Raw genomic sequence first — 15,561 nt, forward strand, 5'->3', positions numbered from 1 at the left:
CAATTGTACCCCTGAAAAAATATGATATATAAGGAATTATAATACAATTTGACTCTAATACCTATTTGCCCTTCCTCTTTTTTATATTTACGAAAATGTTTAATACCTTATTGTCCTTCCTTTTCTGTTTATTTACGAAAATGTCTAATGGGACACCAAAATTTGGTTACCAACACCACACAAATCCAATCATTTTGTGTTAAATTGAAGAAAAAAAGAAGTCATGTGCCACATTGACACAAAGTCACCATATATAGAATCCTTCCTCGCTTCGCTGGCCTAATAAACCTTCCTTTCCTACATCTTAATTCTATCATAAATGAAGATTGACAAGTCTCTTTTAAGGCTTTATATCCTCTTCACGTTGCCATCGTTTTGTAACACTTCTGACTAACTAAACTGGATTTTGTGCTGCTATCTCTTAGACCCTTTGGTTCTAGTGTCATTTTTGTATGATTCACCCACCAAACGGAAAGAGTCGTACATATTCCAAATAAATATGCTACCAATTTAAACACCCTGAAAACATCGTAAAAAAAACAACCTCTCTCCTCTCTAGTTTCTTCTCAAAACCGAAATTTTTTCCCCTCCATTAAAGCTTGTTGCTCAGTTCTAGTCCATTTTGGGCTAGATCTGAGCAGATTTCTTTACTTTTTCTAGTTTTCATAAATAGTTAGTAGTCTAGGATAAATTTATTTAAGTTTTTGTTTCAATCTCCATTGCTTTTAGGAGATTTTTATAGTGTTTTTGGGGGTGTGTTGCCCTCTTTGTTTGTATCTTCTCCTTTATGGAGATTCTTTATACTCTCTCATGGAGTTTCTTTGTGATCTCAATGAGAATTTTAGATGGAAGTTCAAGTATGGAAATCAAGATTCAAGACTTTGAGCATATTACTCTCATATTTTTATGAGAAAATCTCATTTTCAAGAAGAAAAAAATTCTTTCAAAATGGTTGGATTATAATCCCAAAACCATTCTCTCAATCGTAGGATGATTGGTACTCTTATGTGCGAATTTTAAATAGATCTGTATTGGAGCTAATAATTTGTTTTTCAGTTTCTTCCATGGTGCTCCTAATTTTGAAATAATTGCTAGGGCCATATCAATTTAAACCTGATTGCTTCCTTGCGAATCAATCATGTCCTTTATATTAAATTGCCTTTTCAAATATACAGTTTTGTAGGATTCACCCACCAAACGGAAAGAGTCGTATATATTCCAAATAAATATGGTACCAATTTAAACACCCTGAAAACACCGTAAAAAAAAAATAAAAACCTCTCTCCTCTCTAGCTTCTTCTCAAAACCAAAAAAATCTTTCTCCTCCATTAAAGCTTGTTGCTCAGATCTAGTCCATTTTGGGCTAGATCTGAGCAGATTTCTTTATTTTTCTAGTTTTCATAGATAGTTAGTAGTCTAGAATAAATTTATTTAAGTTTTTGTTTCAATCTCCATTGCTTTTAGGAGATTTTTATGGTGTTTTTGGGGGTGTGTTGCCCTCTTTGTTTGTGTCTTCTCCTTTATGGAGATTCTTTATGCTCTCTCATGGATTTTAGATGGAAGTTCAAGTATAGAAATCAAGATTCAAGACTTTGGGCATATTACTCTTATATTTTTATGAGAAGATCTCTTTTTCAAGAAGAAAAAAATTCTTTCAAAATGGTTGGATTATAATCCCAAAACCATTCTCTCAATCGTAGGATTGTTTGGTACTCTTGTTGGTAATTTGTTACTTCTCTTCACAAATTACTCTTTATTATTACCTTTGAATTGTAATTTGATCTTGATGTACTTGGAATCTATGTAATCTCTATTTTATCATGAATAAAATTTATGAGATTTATCAAAAAAAAATAATAATAATAATAAAAACACCGTATGATTTAGAAAAGAGAAATGAATAACCTTTTTGAAACTCATTCATGGGACCCGATCCTAAACTCCATTAACCGAAAAAACAATAAATATGACAGGGATAAAAAAAAAAAAATTGTTTTTTTGACCCTACACTAGTGGTCCCTAGACTACATCCAAACTCCTTGAATTGAAGTGGATTTTGACAATCGACATTAATTAGCATCTTTGTAGACCTGTTACTAAAACATCATGATTTATAAATGGGGATACCAGTTCTACGAAGTGCTGATACCGTTTCATATAGGACAAAAAATCTCACCGATCCTAACCGTTGGATCGAAGAAATGATATCAGCACTTATTAGGATTGATACCCCTTTATAAATCATGCTAAAACATCAGCATCATCACGGAATAATTCTCGTCCGTGAATCGTGATGATTGCTTTTAATTAATGGTTAAGTAATTGGAAAAGGATGTGAGTTGTTCGACATTTAACGCAGGAGATTCTACAAAAGAGTGGGGAAAGACTACCACTTGAACGGTGCCTTGTCTTTCTAAACCTAGACGATATATATACTGTTTCGGAAAGCTCTGTAATTTTGCATCTCCTCTTTGGAGTGCAATTTACCGAGTCTTTCATATCTTTTATTTCTTTCTTTTTTTCATTCTTTTTAGTATCTTTTGATTTGTTCAGTAGTAGTTCTTAGGTTTGTTTGCTGCTGCTGGTTTCTTCATCAATCAATCTCGCTAGCTGGTGAGTAAGTATATTTGCACTTTTTATATATGTGTAAATTGAAAAATAAATAAAAGATCATGTCCTTGTAGATGAGCTAGCCTTTTTTGGCGGTTTTCATTGCTAATGTTACGGTTTGAGAGTGAAACTAATGAAAACCAGAAGGAAATGACTACTAAATGAGTTTTTTTCATCATCTGAAAGATACTACTAGTAGTAATTAAGCAGAAAAATATATTTCTCATTTCTTGTATTTATCTTTAGTTTTTTTTCCTAAAGTTTAACTCTAATGAGGCGGTTAGGCGTTTTTGCCGGCCAGTAGACTCCAATAACCTGACAGTATTTGAACGTGACGTCGCCAGGGTGAGCCAGTAATAAACTAAGATTCGTTTCTGCTTCTGTGGTTAATGGCCGAAAATTTTGACTGTCTTGGGGCTATCTGACTGACAAACTCATCAGCTCAATTTATTTTTTAAGTCTCTGACTACTCTGATCAGTTAAACGGTCCTGTCAAACTCGTCACCTCTTCCAATTTCTCTAACAAACTTCATATGTTTCACATAATCAGAGATCTAATTATTTTTTGTCGATTTAATTTTGTTCTAGTAAAATTAAGTGAAGAAGATGACGATTACACCTCAGATTTCCATCAACAATTCTAACCTTGTGGTCCACGGGAAGACCATATTGAAAATTGTCCCTGAGAACATTATCCTCACTCCAGGATCAGGAGTTGGGCTTGCTACTGGTGCATTTATTGGTGCCACGGCGTCACATAGCAAAAGCTTCCATGTCTTCCCTATGGGTGCTCTTGAGTAAGCCACCCACGACTAGCTCCTCCTATAAACAAGTGAAATGTTATTTATGTGCTGAATATCAATTTGCTCATACTGTTTGATTTTAATTGTGAGCAAAAATTGTAAAACTGCAGGGGATTAAGATTCATGTGCTGCTTCCGATTTAAGTTATGGTGGATGACTCAAAGAATGGGAATGCATGGGAAAGAAGTTCCCTTGGAGACCCAATTCATGCTTGTAGAGAGCCAAAAAGACACTGTCGATTCTGGTGGCGACGAACAAGTAGAAAATTCTCCTACAATCTACACTGTTTTCCTCCCCTTGCTAGATGGACAGTTTCGAGCTGTTCTCCAAGGCAACCAAAGCAATGAAATTGAGATCTGTCTAGAGAGTGGTGAGTAATATTTATGATAGTTGCACCATATGGGTTACATATGACCATCAACCATCACTACCAGCTCAGCCCATCACTTGATGGCAAAGGGGAGATCAATTAGTAAATAAAACTGGGTGGAGCAGAGCTGGATGGTTTACGTTAATGCAACTTAGTTGATCTTTCTATTTCTGATAAAAGATAAACCAACAGATTATGTACATGGTGATAGTAGAATTTGCCGCGTTCTGAAAAGAACCAAAATGATTGTGGTCCTTTTTGTTCGCAGGAGATAATGATGTTCAAGTTAACGAACGTCTTTACATGGTCTATATGCACGCTGGGACGAATCCATTTGAAGTCATCAACCAGGCTGTGAAGTAAGTAACAGTAACACCTACAAATACACAACTCAATTTCTTCTCTTACTGATAGTCGACGGAAACCTTTTGAGAATGCAAAAGGCAACTATTTTTGTTAACACCTGAGGCTGCGGGTACTGTTTTGTGTGAAACAGGGCTGTTGAGAAGCATATGCAGAGTTTCCGACATAGAGAGAAGAAAAAGGTGAGAATTTTATGAAGCCGTCCTCTCTCTTGGGTTTGCTATCTTTCTGTTCAACAGCAGGGAGGGGCCATGTCCTAGTTCATACTTTTTTTTTTTCTTTTGGGCCGTGTCCTAGTTCGTACTTGTTTTTCTTTTAACTAAATGTATCGTTTTGTAATGTGAATTTTGATTTTCTATTTGTTAATGACTTGACTGTAGATGCCATCCTTCCTTGACTGGTTTGGATGGTGTACATGGGATGCTTTCTACACTGATGTTACAGCAGAGGGCGTTGAAGATGGTTTAAATAGGTAGGGCAAGCAACAATGTTTACTTATCTAGTTGGGCATGTCTTGCTCTTGTGCCATATTTTAGATTTTCAAAATTTCGATTACTTCTAGCAAGATCTTTGACTGCATGTTGTTGTACAAACAGCTTGTCGAAAGGGGGGACCCCACCACGTTTCTTAATTATTGATGATGGATGGCAACAAATTGGTAGTGAAATAAAGGAGTCAAAGGACTGCGTCGTTCAAGAAGGCGCACAGTATAGCCCCTCCCTCTCCCTCTATCTCTCTGTGTATATATATATATATATATATATGTATGTATGTATGTATGTATGTATGTATCGTGTTTAACTGTTTGAAAAACAAATAATGGTTGAAAGGACTTGCACTGAACATAGGATGCGTCATGTTTTGGCAGTCATTGCTGCTGTTATCCTTGGCCTAAAAGTCTAGTGGCACGTATTATTTTTCTGCAACAGGCAGCAAACTTGTGGTGGAAAAATTTCTAGTTTTGGTATTACTAAATCTTGCAGTTGACGTTCTTGATTTATCTTTCACAGATTCGCTAGTAGACTGACATGAATCAAAGAGAACACCAAGTTCCAAAAGAGTGGCAAGGATAAAGACCAAGCCCCAGGCCTACAGCACGTTGTGACTGAAGCCAAAGAACATCACAATGTCAAGTAAGTGTTGTTGGTCACCTCAAGATTGTTTCAGCTCTAATAATAATTCTTTTCTGTTTCCTTCTAGACTTGTTTCTATATGTTCACCGCGTGGCTTTCCTGTAAGGTCCTCTTTTGTTCAGTCCACTAAAATATCCAATTTCTTCTTGTTACCACATATTACTTAATTTTGCTGAAAAATGAACTCCACACATCATTGCTCGTTTTACCTAGAACTTGCCATAATAAGTGTGACTCCGGCGGAGTCATTACAGTATTCTTATTAGAGGGTTAAGAATGGACAGTAAGGATTGGTTGACTGAAGAATGAGTAGTGCAACCAAATGTCATTATGTTAATAATATAGTGTAATGAATAACACTAATTAGGAATTTGGTTAATTAACAACACACCACACACAAACATCTGTTACAGTAGCCTTCAGTTATAATCTTGGTACGTGATTGCAAGAACTTGATGAGCTTATACAATATCTTTCATATACAGTACATGACATGCTCCTTGTGGAAATATGTAGGTTTGTGTATGTGTGGCATGCTCTGGCCGGTTATTGGGGTGGGGTAAAACCAGCAGCTGCTGGTATGGAGCACTAGGACACAGCATTGGCATATCCAGTTCAGTCGCCTGGTGTACTGGGCAACCAGCCTGACATTGTTATGGACAGCCTTGGCGTACATGGTCTTCGTCTTGTACACCCAAAGAAGGTTTTCAATTTTTACAATGAACTCCATGGATACCTCGCTTCTTGTGGAGTTGATGGAGTCAAGGTTGATGTTCAAAACATCATTGAAACTCTTGGAGCGGGGCATGGTGGAAGAGTCAGCATCACTCGGAGCTACCACCAGGCACTTGAAGCCTCCATCTCACGCAACTTTGCTGACAATGGTTGCATCGCCTGTATGTGCCATAACACTGACGGATTATATAGTGCTAAAACGACTGCGGTGGTGAGAGCATCAGATGATTTTTACCCACACGACCCAGTGTCACACACCATTCACATTTCTTCAGTCGCTTACAACACTCTGTTCCTTGGTGAAATTATGCAGCCTGACTGGGATATGTTCCATGTTAGTTGGGAAAAACAGATTTCAACACCGGTATTATGATATAAATTTTCTTTCCCTATGAAATTTTGAATTTGTTCTGGACACATTCTGATTATAATATCCTTGAAAACAACTGGGTACGCTATCTTACTTTTTGTATTGGTTATTAACTGTTGATATTTGGAAGGTTTGACGCTGGGTAAATTTTCTGTGCAGAGTCTACACCCAGCTGCCGAGTATCATGGCGCAGCTCGAGCCGTTGGTGGATGTGCAATCTATGTCAGGTAATGGCGTGTAGCTTGTTTCCTGTGAACTTGACAAATTCATTAATTGTATGAAGCTGAGTAATGTCTGATGAGACTGTTTCCCATAGTGACAAGCCACCACAATTTCAACCTCTTGAAGAAGTTGGTTCTTCCAGATGGATCAGTTCTACGTGCAAAACTCCCTGGAAGACCTACTCGTGACTGCCTCTTTGTTGATCCAGCTAGAGATGGAACCAGGTTTGGGTCTTTTGTAGTCTAAATGGTTCCGGTGAGTATAATTGTTGACTTAGACGATATTTATTAAATTACATTTGCAGCTTGCTTAAAGTATGGAACGTCAACAAATTTTCTGGCATGGTGGGTGTGTTCAACTGCCAAGGCGCTGGATGGTGCAGGGTAACCAAAAAGACACGTATCCATGACGTATCACCTGGTACTCTCTCTGGATCCATCTGTGCAGATGATGTTGATCTCATTGGTCAGGTTGCTGGGGCCGACTGGAATGGTGAAACTGTTGTTTATGCACATAAATCAGGTAAGGAAGCTAAGATACCCTTTGTTTATTTCCTTCCCAGGACTCACTCATTTATTGCTCTCACAGTAGATCGCTAAGAACCATCTCTAACCACAAATACTTGTTTTGGTATTGCAGGAGAACTTATGCGGCTACCAGTGGGTGCTTCATTGCCAGTGACTCTTAAAGTTCTGGATTATGAGCTTTACCATTTCTGTCCCCTGATGGTGAGAGCTTTCTCAACATATAAAATAAAATAAGTTTCACGCATTACCATATGGTCTTGTTTTGCATTTCGTCATTCATCTGAAATTTCCTAGGCTTAGAATCTTTATTTATCTGATAGAATGGACAAAAGGCTATGTCAGCATAAATCTCTCATGATGCTGCAGGAAATAGCTACTGGTGTATCCTTTGCACCAGTAGGTCTGCTTGACATGTTCAATAGCACCGGGGCTCTGGAGCAATTCAATATTCATAAGGATCTGGACAAACTACCAGAACTCCCTGAAGGTGTAGTTTCATCAGATACTCCAATTTTACTGGGTGAAAACAAGTCCCTCGCAGCCACAGTAGTCCTCGAAGTCCGGGGCTGTGGCCTGTTTGGGGCCTACTCATCTCAGCCGCCGCTTACATGTACCGTGGATTTAGAGGAGACCAGCTTTAACTACAACTCCGAAATTGGGCTATTAACTTTGACAATCCCAGTTACACAGGTGGAGATGTACAGGTGGCTTGTAGAAATCCAATTCTAGGCCAAAACCATATATGAAACTAAAGCATGTCTGGTGTTCTTTTGATCATGCGAGACCCTGTTGCTAATTTACTTTGTTGGGATTGTGAAATTCCAGCTTTTTAGTGCCGTGCTAGCTACTCAGCAAAGAGATGTTACTTCTGAGGGAAGGAGTACTTTTAAAGAGATGATTTCATCAGTGTGCTCTTTGGATTCTGTAACAGGACCTGTTCTAGGTATTCTCAATAATTAAGTTTTCTACTGCTGGGTGGTGTGGTGTTGGTAATGATGTTTGGCATCTGCTATCTCTGTCTACAACATGCATTTGGTACTTGTTTTGCAATATATAGCTAACGCATGTACAACCTAGATATAATTTTTTACATCTTGGTAAATAATTACAGGACTACACGAGAACATCTTGGTATCTACTGTTGAAGACAAATGCAGCAGACACATCTACAACCTATGATGTATGTTTTTTCATGTCAACAAATAACTTGGGCTACAAACATATTAGATGTTCACACGTCGACATGCGAGGAATCATATACTGAGACGCTAGAAGATTAAACTTCTAATAACAAATACCACACACATATATATAGCCAGTCATGCTGACCCTTCCATTTACTTTACATGACTATTGAGTTTGAAATCCACTCTTGAGAAGAGACTGAAGCTCAAATAAGTACTCATGGCAGGCCCACCCCTCACTGTGAAATTCAGACCAAATGCTTCAAAGTGAAAAAACAGTAACTGACTAGAGAACTTACTGGCGTGCATGAAAGCATGGTATCATCTTTTAGTATCAGGTGTCTGTTAAATTCGACCATACTTTTCAGGATAGATTGATAGTAGGGTTGCAGGCTCAACGTAAGCTAGCAGCTTGTTCCTTCAGTCTTCAAATGTTTGCTTGTTCACGGAGTTGCTCCTGTACCAAACACAAAGGTGTTGAAAAGAACAAAAAGAGGGTTCAAGAGATGGTAAAAACATAACAGAGAGGATAACTGAGACCAGAGTTGAAATGGCACCAGATAATAATCATAACAGTAGGAGTCATACCATTAAAGTATTTTAGTTATAAATTGGAAAAATAAATTGGTTGCCTTCTGCCATGAAGAGTCAACAATGGGACTACCATCCAAACGTGGGTTGTTTCGGCAAGGTTTCTAGGACAACCTATTTGGTTTGTCATCCCAAATATAAGAACCGGACCCAACCATCCTGACATAATTAAGTTGTAGCTGTGCGCACTAGTTACAGAAATTGCCATTTACTGCTACATTATTTTAGCAGCACATCGGTCAAGGTAAAGCCGTGGTCAAGATCCTTGAGTGTTGGACCTCCTGTCTAATGTTGCCCAAGGTCTATTCCATGTCTTCCTAAAACCCTCGAGAGTCAACTGTGGCCAGTGCAGGGACACAATCGAGTAGGCACTGAGAGAGAGGTGTTACATACTTTAACAGGATAACATGTCAAAAGTTTTTCCTACACCAAAATCAAATCTAGTTGGCAGCAATCTTGAAAATGTCAAGATGGCTAAAACATGTCAACACAATTGAAATGAAAAGTTGCCATAATTTTGCTTTCGACAGTTCCAGTCAACAATTCCTGGGCTAGTCTAACTTCCAACTGATGTCTCATACAAGATAGAAACTCAATATCCTTAACACATTTAGAATGGACAGCAGAGACTTTAATGACTCTTTAGACAGATACTTTAACTTACCTCTGTTACAAAGAAAGCATGGAATCCATATGGAACACGATTAGGTAGGTCAACAACTGCTACAGGATCAGCTGACATGGTTTTCGCATCAATTACATTCACTGCAGATTTTCTGCATCACCCATTTAAATATCAATTATATATTTGGAATTGTTAGCTGATAAAGGAAGACCAGGGTCAATAATAGTAGAAATTTACATGGGTAATTTCTCCTGATATTTACTTCTTCAATGTTTCTTATCCTTAAGTACTTTATAGCTCATAATCTTTCATCTCTCCATATTTATTTTTGATTCTCCGAAAACCAAAATCCTTGCTCGGAAATTCCAAGGCTTTGGCAATGAACCAACAAGGCAACGTTCTTGATAATCTTACGTATGTTTAACTTTCTGATATTGTTTATATTACTAAATGCAAAATGTACTAATACATATCTACTCTCATTATCCTTATCTTGGGGAATCAACTCTATTGGCAAATGTGGAAAGCTGGCTACTCTTTTGAACTTATGCACAATACTCATAATATAACTCATGCTCTTGTGAAACTGATGCTAACATGTGAGCTATCATCATGCCAGTAAACTAAAGAGGCGTTGAGCACTCCAAAAGGATTGAGGTGAACATTACTAGTAAGACTAAACACAATGTTAGGCAAGACCAAAATGGAGGAGGTAGGGGAGGGTCAGGAAGAGAGTGACCAAAACATGTCTATTCGATGACACATTTATGTGGCTCATAAGTTCCCAATACATAATAACTTTGTTTTCGATAATGAGAAAAACAGAGAGGAGTTACCCAGTAGTCTCATCATGTGCAAAGAATATTAAGTATCCATCATCTTCTTCAGAAGTTACACCAGGCTCACGGGGGACAAAAATAGCCTCTGAACCAAATCTTCCAGGTCCCAAGTCAAAGATCCCTTTGATATTTCCTCCAACCTCAAGTTCTTTTTTCCCAAGATCTGGTTCAGCATGGAGATCAAATTTGATAATTCCTGTCACTTTAGCAATGCTGTCCAGTATAGTTCCATAAACGTATCTTTGTTTCCTGAATTTGCAGAAGATACATTTACAAAAACAGAACTATCGTTCTTAGCATTCATGATTACTCTGTCAAAGTTAATAAAGTTCCTACAGTTCTTAAAAACAGCGAAGAATGAGGAATGTAGCTCTGAATGGTAAAGGAGAAACAGTAGACCACCTATGCTTCTTAAGTCATGGCGCTATATTAAGCTCTAGATAAAATGATTTTAATCTTCATTTTTCTGTTTCAGAAACTAGGGAGTAAAGATAACACATAGATCAGCAGCAAGAATTCCATTTCATGGAGAAAAGATGAAAATTCTGGATAATCACGACTGCCGGTCCGCTCTGGAAAGCTGACTGTCCACTTCCAATTGTTTAGAATTAGCAAAATGTAAAAAGAAGAAAGTTACCTGCCAGTGTAACTCTCATTAACCCGTGGAAAATCTACAGCAGATACTGACAGTTTCTTCTGGGAAGCTAAACCACTTTCCATGTTGAATCTCATCTCGTACCTGACGAAATATATAAAGTTAAAGAATTCCAGGCAGCAAAATTGGTTCACATATAATTTACTTATGAAACCAAAACGACTTACAGCTCATTAGTGAAATTTTCAAGCTTCTCTTTCACAGTTCCACTGACCATATCCAAATCTGGATTCTGAAGGCGGCAAGTGATCAAAACTACTTCATCACCTTCCTCCCAAGCATTGGCTAGTCAACAAGGAAGAAATCTTAGAATAGTAAGCCGAGACAGTGGAAATAGTTAAGAAATTACAGTCAAAATGTAGGTGAAAGAAAAAAAGAGTATCAGCATTGTTTACTGACAATACCACAGTGAACAATCTAGTATCCCTTGTGAACCCTCAATATAAGTCGTAATAGTATAATATGCAAAAATAAACGCAGCTATAGCCTACCATTGTGGAATATGAAACAGTTTGGAAGTTCGAACCATCTGATATGAAGCTCATTCGTTGCATATCGAGGAAGAACACCAAACCGAGCTTTCTTTGTTGCGTCAAATGTGAAAATTAGCTTCTTTTCCTTCACCATGTCCTGAAATATAAGACATGAAAAGAGACGACTTAAGTTGATGAAGCATTGGGGCAACCATACATATGATGAATAAAGAATCACAAACAAAGAACGGAATATTGTCTTAAGAAAACTTCCATCGAGATTACTTTGACATTTTCAACTGTGATATTTGTATTTCTTTTTAATCCTCTGTCTCCGCTTGTTCATCGTTTTCCTCTCCGGTTTTTGGGTTTTTTTAATGCGTTTTTTGTTATGCCGCCAGAATTTCAGGTTGCAGTTTGCTACTTTATAAATTTACTGGAAATAAAATGTCATATTTTTCTGTGTGAGGCTATTGCTCAAACTAATGTACAGACTTAGGTTCACTTAAACGCTGTTACGTGTATGGTTTGGGACGTAATTAGTTTATAGGGTAAGACGCAGTTTTTATATGCAAATTATTGGTTGCATTTACTTTGTTCAAGTTTATTGTTTACACCCAGGAAGTTGAGGCATAAGGACAATGTGTGTTTTCCATAACGAGGGTCACCTCAAGTGCGTTTCGAAATATATAAATCTCATACAGACCGGAACAATTGTGGGTTGCCAGTGACACAAAAAGCACAACAGCATAATGCAATAAAACCTGGTACCTTTGGCCGGAAGTACAAAGGCAGATCCATAAAAACTGCATAATTTTCTGTGATGGCAAAGTCATGCATCATGACAGGATCTGCTATGGTGATTGGTACAGGATCATGCATGAAACCATCCTTAGATATGACTCGGTATGTACAATAAGGTGGTGCGTGTGAGTACCCAAAGGTAAACATCTCGCCTGTATTCAACATTACCAGTTGCCAGAAGAAAAGATAAGCAAAAAAAACTACGCTTCTGTACGAGCCACAATCTGCAAACTTGAGGGATGTGCTTACCAGTAAATGGGTCGACCTTTGGGTGAGCGGTAAAGGAATGTGCCAATCTCTTGTCGTAATCGAGCATCCCAAGCGTCTGCAGATCTCCGTCTTCCAAAACTTTAAGCACATCTATGGGATGAAGGAGAGAATTTTTTTAAACTACTGAGGTGGATGGCTCTAAGAGAATACTGTAGGAACAAGTTTAAAGTTGGCAGTAGATCCACCCAAAAATACAAATAACAGAATAAAAAATGTTGGCGCTGGTGAAGAGAAATACAGATGTGTCCTCTTTACATGAAAAAGCGAGGTGCTAATCTATCCGGAAGGAGAGAGAAACATAACAGACGAGGCATTTACATATATCTAGTACAACTAGTTGGTTCATAAGCACACTTACAGGGTTTATCTGCTTCTGAGAGGGCCAATAGTTTTCCGTGGTGATATATTAGAGCAGTATTACCTGACAAAAGGCATAATTAATTCAGCTTCAGCCAAACACTTAAAACTTAGTGACATTTAATCAACCTAAAATGAATTTTAAAACTATCGAGTCACCCAAAAAACCAAAACTAATTCAGGTAAATCGTGATCAGAGAACGAATAAAATAATATCATATTAAGAAATAAGAAACCCACCTGTTCCAGTTCCATATGAAACATCCAATACTTTGAATTTTGCTCGAAGTAATTGCATGTTAACCATAAATAAACCAAACAGTCCTTTAAGGTCTCCAATCTGCGAATGACGTAGCTAGGAGGGTCACTTGGCATTTAAAGCATACATGCATCAACAAGTTTAAAATGCACTTTTCAACCATCAATGTTTCTTACTAGAGTGCCGTCAAAAAAAATCACAAATGAGCATTGATTAACGGAAGGAATCTGTTATACTCAAAATTATGGAAATGTTTAATGAATCATGGGGTCTGTCATAATATTTCATATTATGCACCAATGATTTGCTCTGAATTAAATTTGTCTTTCATTATAGTTCATATTATGCACCAATGATTTGCTCTGAATAAGATTTTGAATTTTCTGACATTTTGTTCTAGATCTGGGCAGAATTACTCCCGGATATCGTGCACCAATTAGAAGCTAACGATTTAACTTTTGAATTAAGCTGGGTACCACATAAAAACTAGAATAATATAATGGAATGGAACCAAGTACCACATCTAGCAAACAGCACTTTGATGCAAAACATGTAAATCTAATGGAATTACTGGAGCTGTAGTGCTGTACAAACCAAATTAGGAAACTATGGTGCCTGCTAAATATCACAGGTGTGTAAAATCTAACAGCAAAACTGGAGTTGTAGAATCATTCGACATTAGTATACCTTCATGAATTTTGCTCCTTTAAAATGCTCTTCCTGTTTTAGACGAGAAGTCCTTACATAGCGTGAAACGTATGTTGCTTTTCCATCTTTAATACGCATACCATGAACCATTCTGCATGAATTCAGTATAAGTTATATGATCATGTGTCACCAGGTACATAGAGTAAACCAACACAATCAAACCGTACGTTCAATTTCCGCAATTTAATGTTTAACATCATGACCGACAAAAAAAAGGCATCTTGGAATGTTCATCATAGGAGCCGAAATCAACTGTTTGTAAAAACCGAAGTGCTATTTGGACAAATGAAATAGAGAAGAAACAGTAAGAAGAGAGAAACAAACACATACCCATCTCCATCAAACCTGCACCAGATAACCAAAGGGATATTAGCAGTGAGTTTTAAAATTATAGAAATATTGTAGGTAACCAAAACAAACGAAATCACAAACACGAAGTCAATTAATATACCAGTGATATCCAGCGACAGGCATAAACTTAGGATTAGGACCGACCCTAACAAATTCTCCATTCAAGCATTCCTGTAACCACAGATATTAGTTGTTTAGTTTTGTAAATTCTGAGAAAGAGAGTAATACTAAATGAATTTGTCTTACAGGGAGGTATCCTTTGACAGGGAGATTCTGACAAGGAGGAGTCTCTTCAAGTACTGGAGCGAAATTCCCAGTTAAGTAGTGATGAGTCTGTTTAGAATCGTACATGAGCTTCACTATCAACTTCTCGACAACATCGACGAATTTAGAAGCAATCCCTTTGTTTGGCTTAGGATCCACCAATAAAATTCCTCCATCAATACTTCTTCTTGTACTCAACTGCTCTTTCGTCTCTGCCATTGAAGAAAACAACTACCACTATCTTCACTGAGTTTCCCTCTTTTCTGCGTATTAAAACCCCTCCTAAATGACCACCACGTCACTGATTATTTAGCCACAAATATACGGACACTCTTTTTGTGTATGTAATTAACGACGAGGGACCCACTCAGCTGGGTCTTATTTTCTTTTCTTATCGTTTGTTAGTTTCGCATTGTGCTGCGGGCACCTAAAAGAAAAAGATTCGCCTGCTGCCATCTTGTCTTATTAGACCGGGTCTTGTGGAGATGTCGAGCCATTTTTCAAATGCCTTTGCACCTCAGTCCGGGAAGGGCCTAGCTCTTACGGCTTTTTCCAGAGAAATCCAAGATGGCTAATGGTTAGCCGTTCTAAGCCAAAAAGACGATAAGTAATCAATCGTTCTTCGAATAACGGTCAGACGTAGCCCGTTCTCTCAAAACGGTTATTCATTAACCGTTCTCCTTATCTTGACCATTCCAACCCGATTGAACCGGCTAACCATTGCCCGTTTTATAATTTCACCTAAAAGTTCCAGAGAACTCGACAGACTTTGGTTATTCCTCCCTTTTTTTCCCTCACAGTTCATCTTCCTCCCCTCTGTAAAAATCAAAAACCATCGCTTTCTCCACTTTTTTTGTTTAGGTCTGTGGAAGAAAGGGTGAATTCGAAGTTGCAGTTGATTTGAAGGCGTTTTATCAACTCAATCTTTAAAGGTAAACCATTGTAACCTTAAACCCTAGTTTCCATTTTTCTTTTCAATTAAGATTAATTTTGTAAAATTGATAGGTTATTAACACAAATCGAGTGCCACAACTACTAGTTAGTGCTT

The 15,561-nt window shown here is 37.7% G+C and overlaps 1 protein-coding gene and 1 pseudogene across 1 annotated transcript; one reads left to right on the forward strand and one right to left on the reverse strand.

Moving 5' to 3' along the window:
* Window positions 1-2,377: 2,377 nt before the first annotated feature.
* Window positions 2,378-8,105, forward strand: LOC113309083 (annotated as a pseudogene).
* Window positions 8,106-8,296: 191 nt separating this feature from the next.
* On the reverse strand, window positions 8,297-14,732 carry LOC113309092 (carotenoid 9,10(9',10')-cleavage dioxygenase-like). The gene is made up of 14 exons (XM_026557523.1): window positions 14,496-14,732; window positions 14,350-14,420; window positions 14,229-14,243; window positions 13,878-13,989; window positions 13,172-13,271; window positions 12,933-12,995; window positions 12,554-12,664; window positions 12,272-12,456; window positions 11,519-11,657; window positions 11,195-11,312; window positions 11,010-11,111; window positions 10,370-10,621; window positions 9,573-9,684; window positions 8,297-8,774 (listed from the first exon to the last, which is right to left on the reverse strand). Exons 1-14 carry the CDS (start codon window positions 14,730-14,732, stop codon window positions 8,745-8,747), a joined length of 1,647 nt encoding a protein of 548 aa, XP_026413308.1. The 3' UTR covers window positions 8,297-8,744.
* Between the last annotated feature and the right edge of the window lie 829 nt (window positions 14,733-15,561).

This window comes from Papaver somniferum, chromosome 1 (assembly GCF_003573695.1).
Source record: "Papaver somniferum cultivar HN1 chromosome 1, ASM357369v1, whole genome shotgun sequence".
Classification (NCBI taxonomy): domain Eukaryota; kingdom Viridiplantae; phylum Streptophyta; class Magnoliopsida; order Ranunculales; family Papaveraceae; genus Papaver; species Papaver somniferum.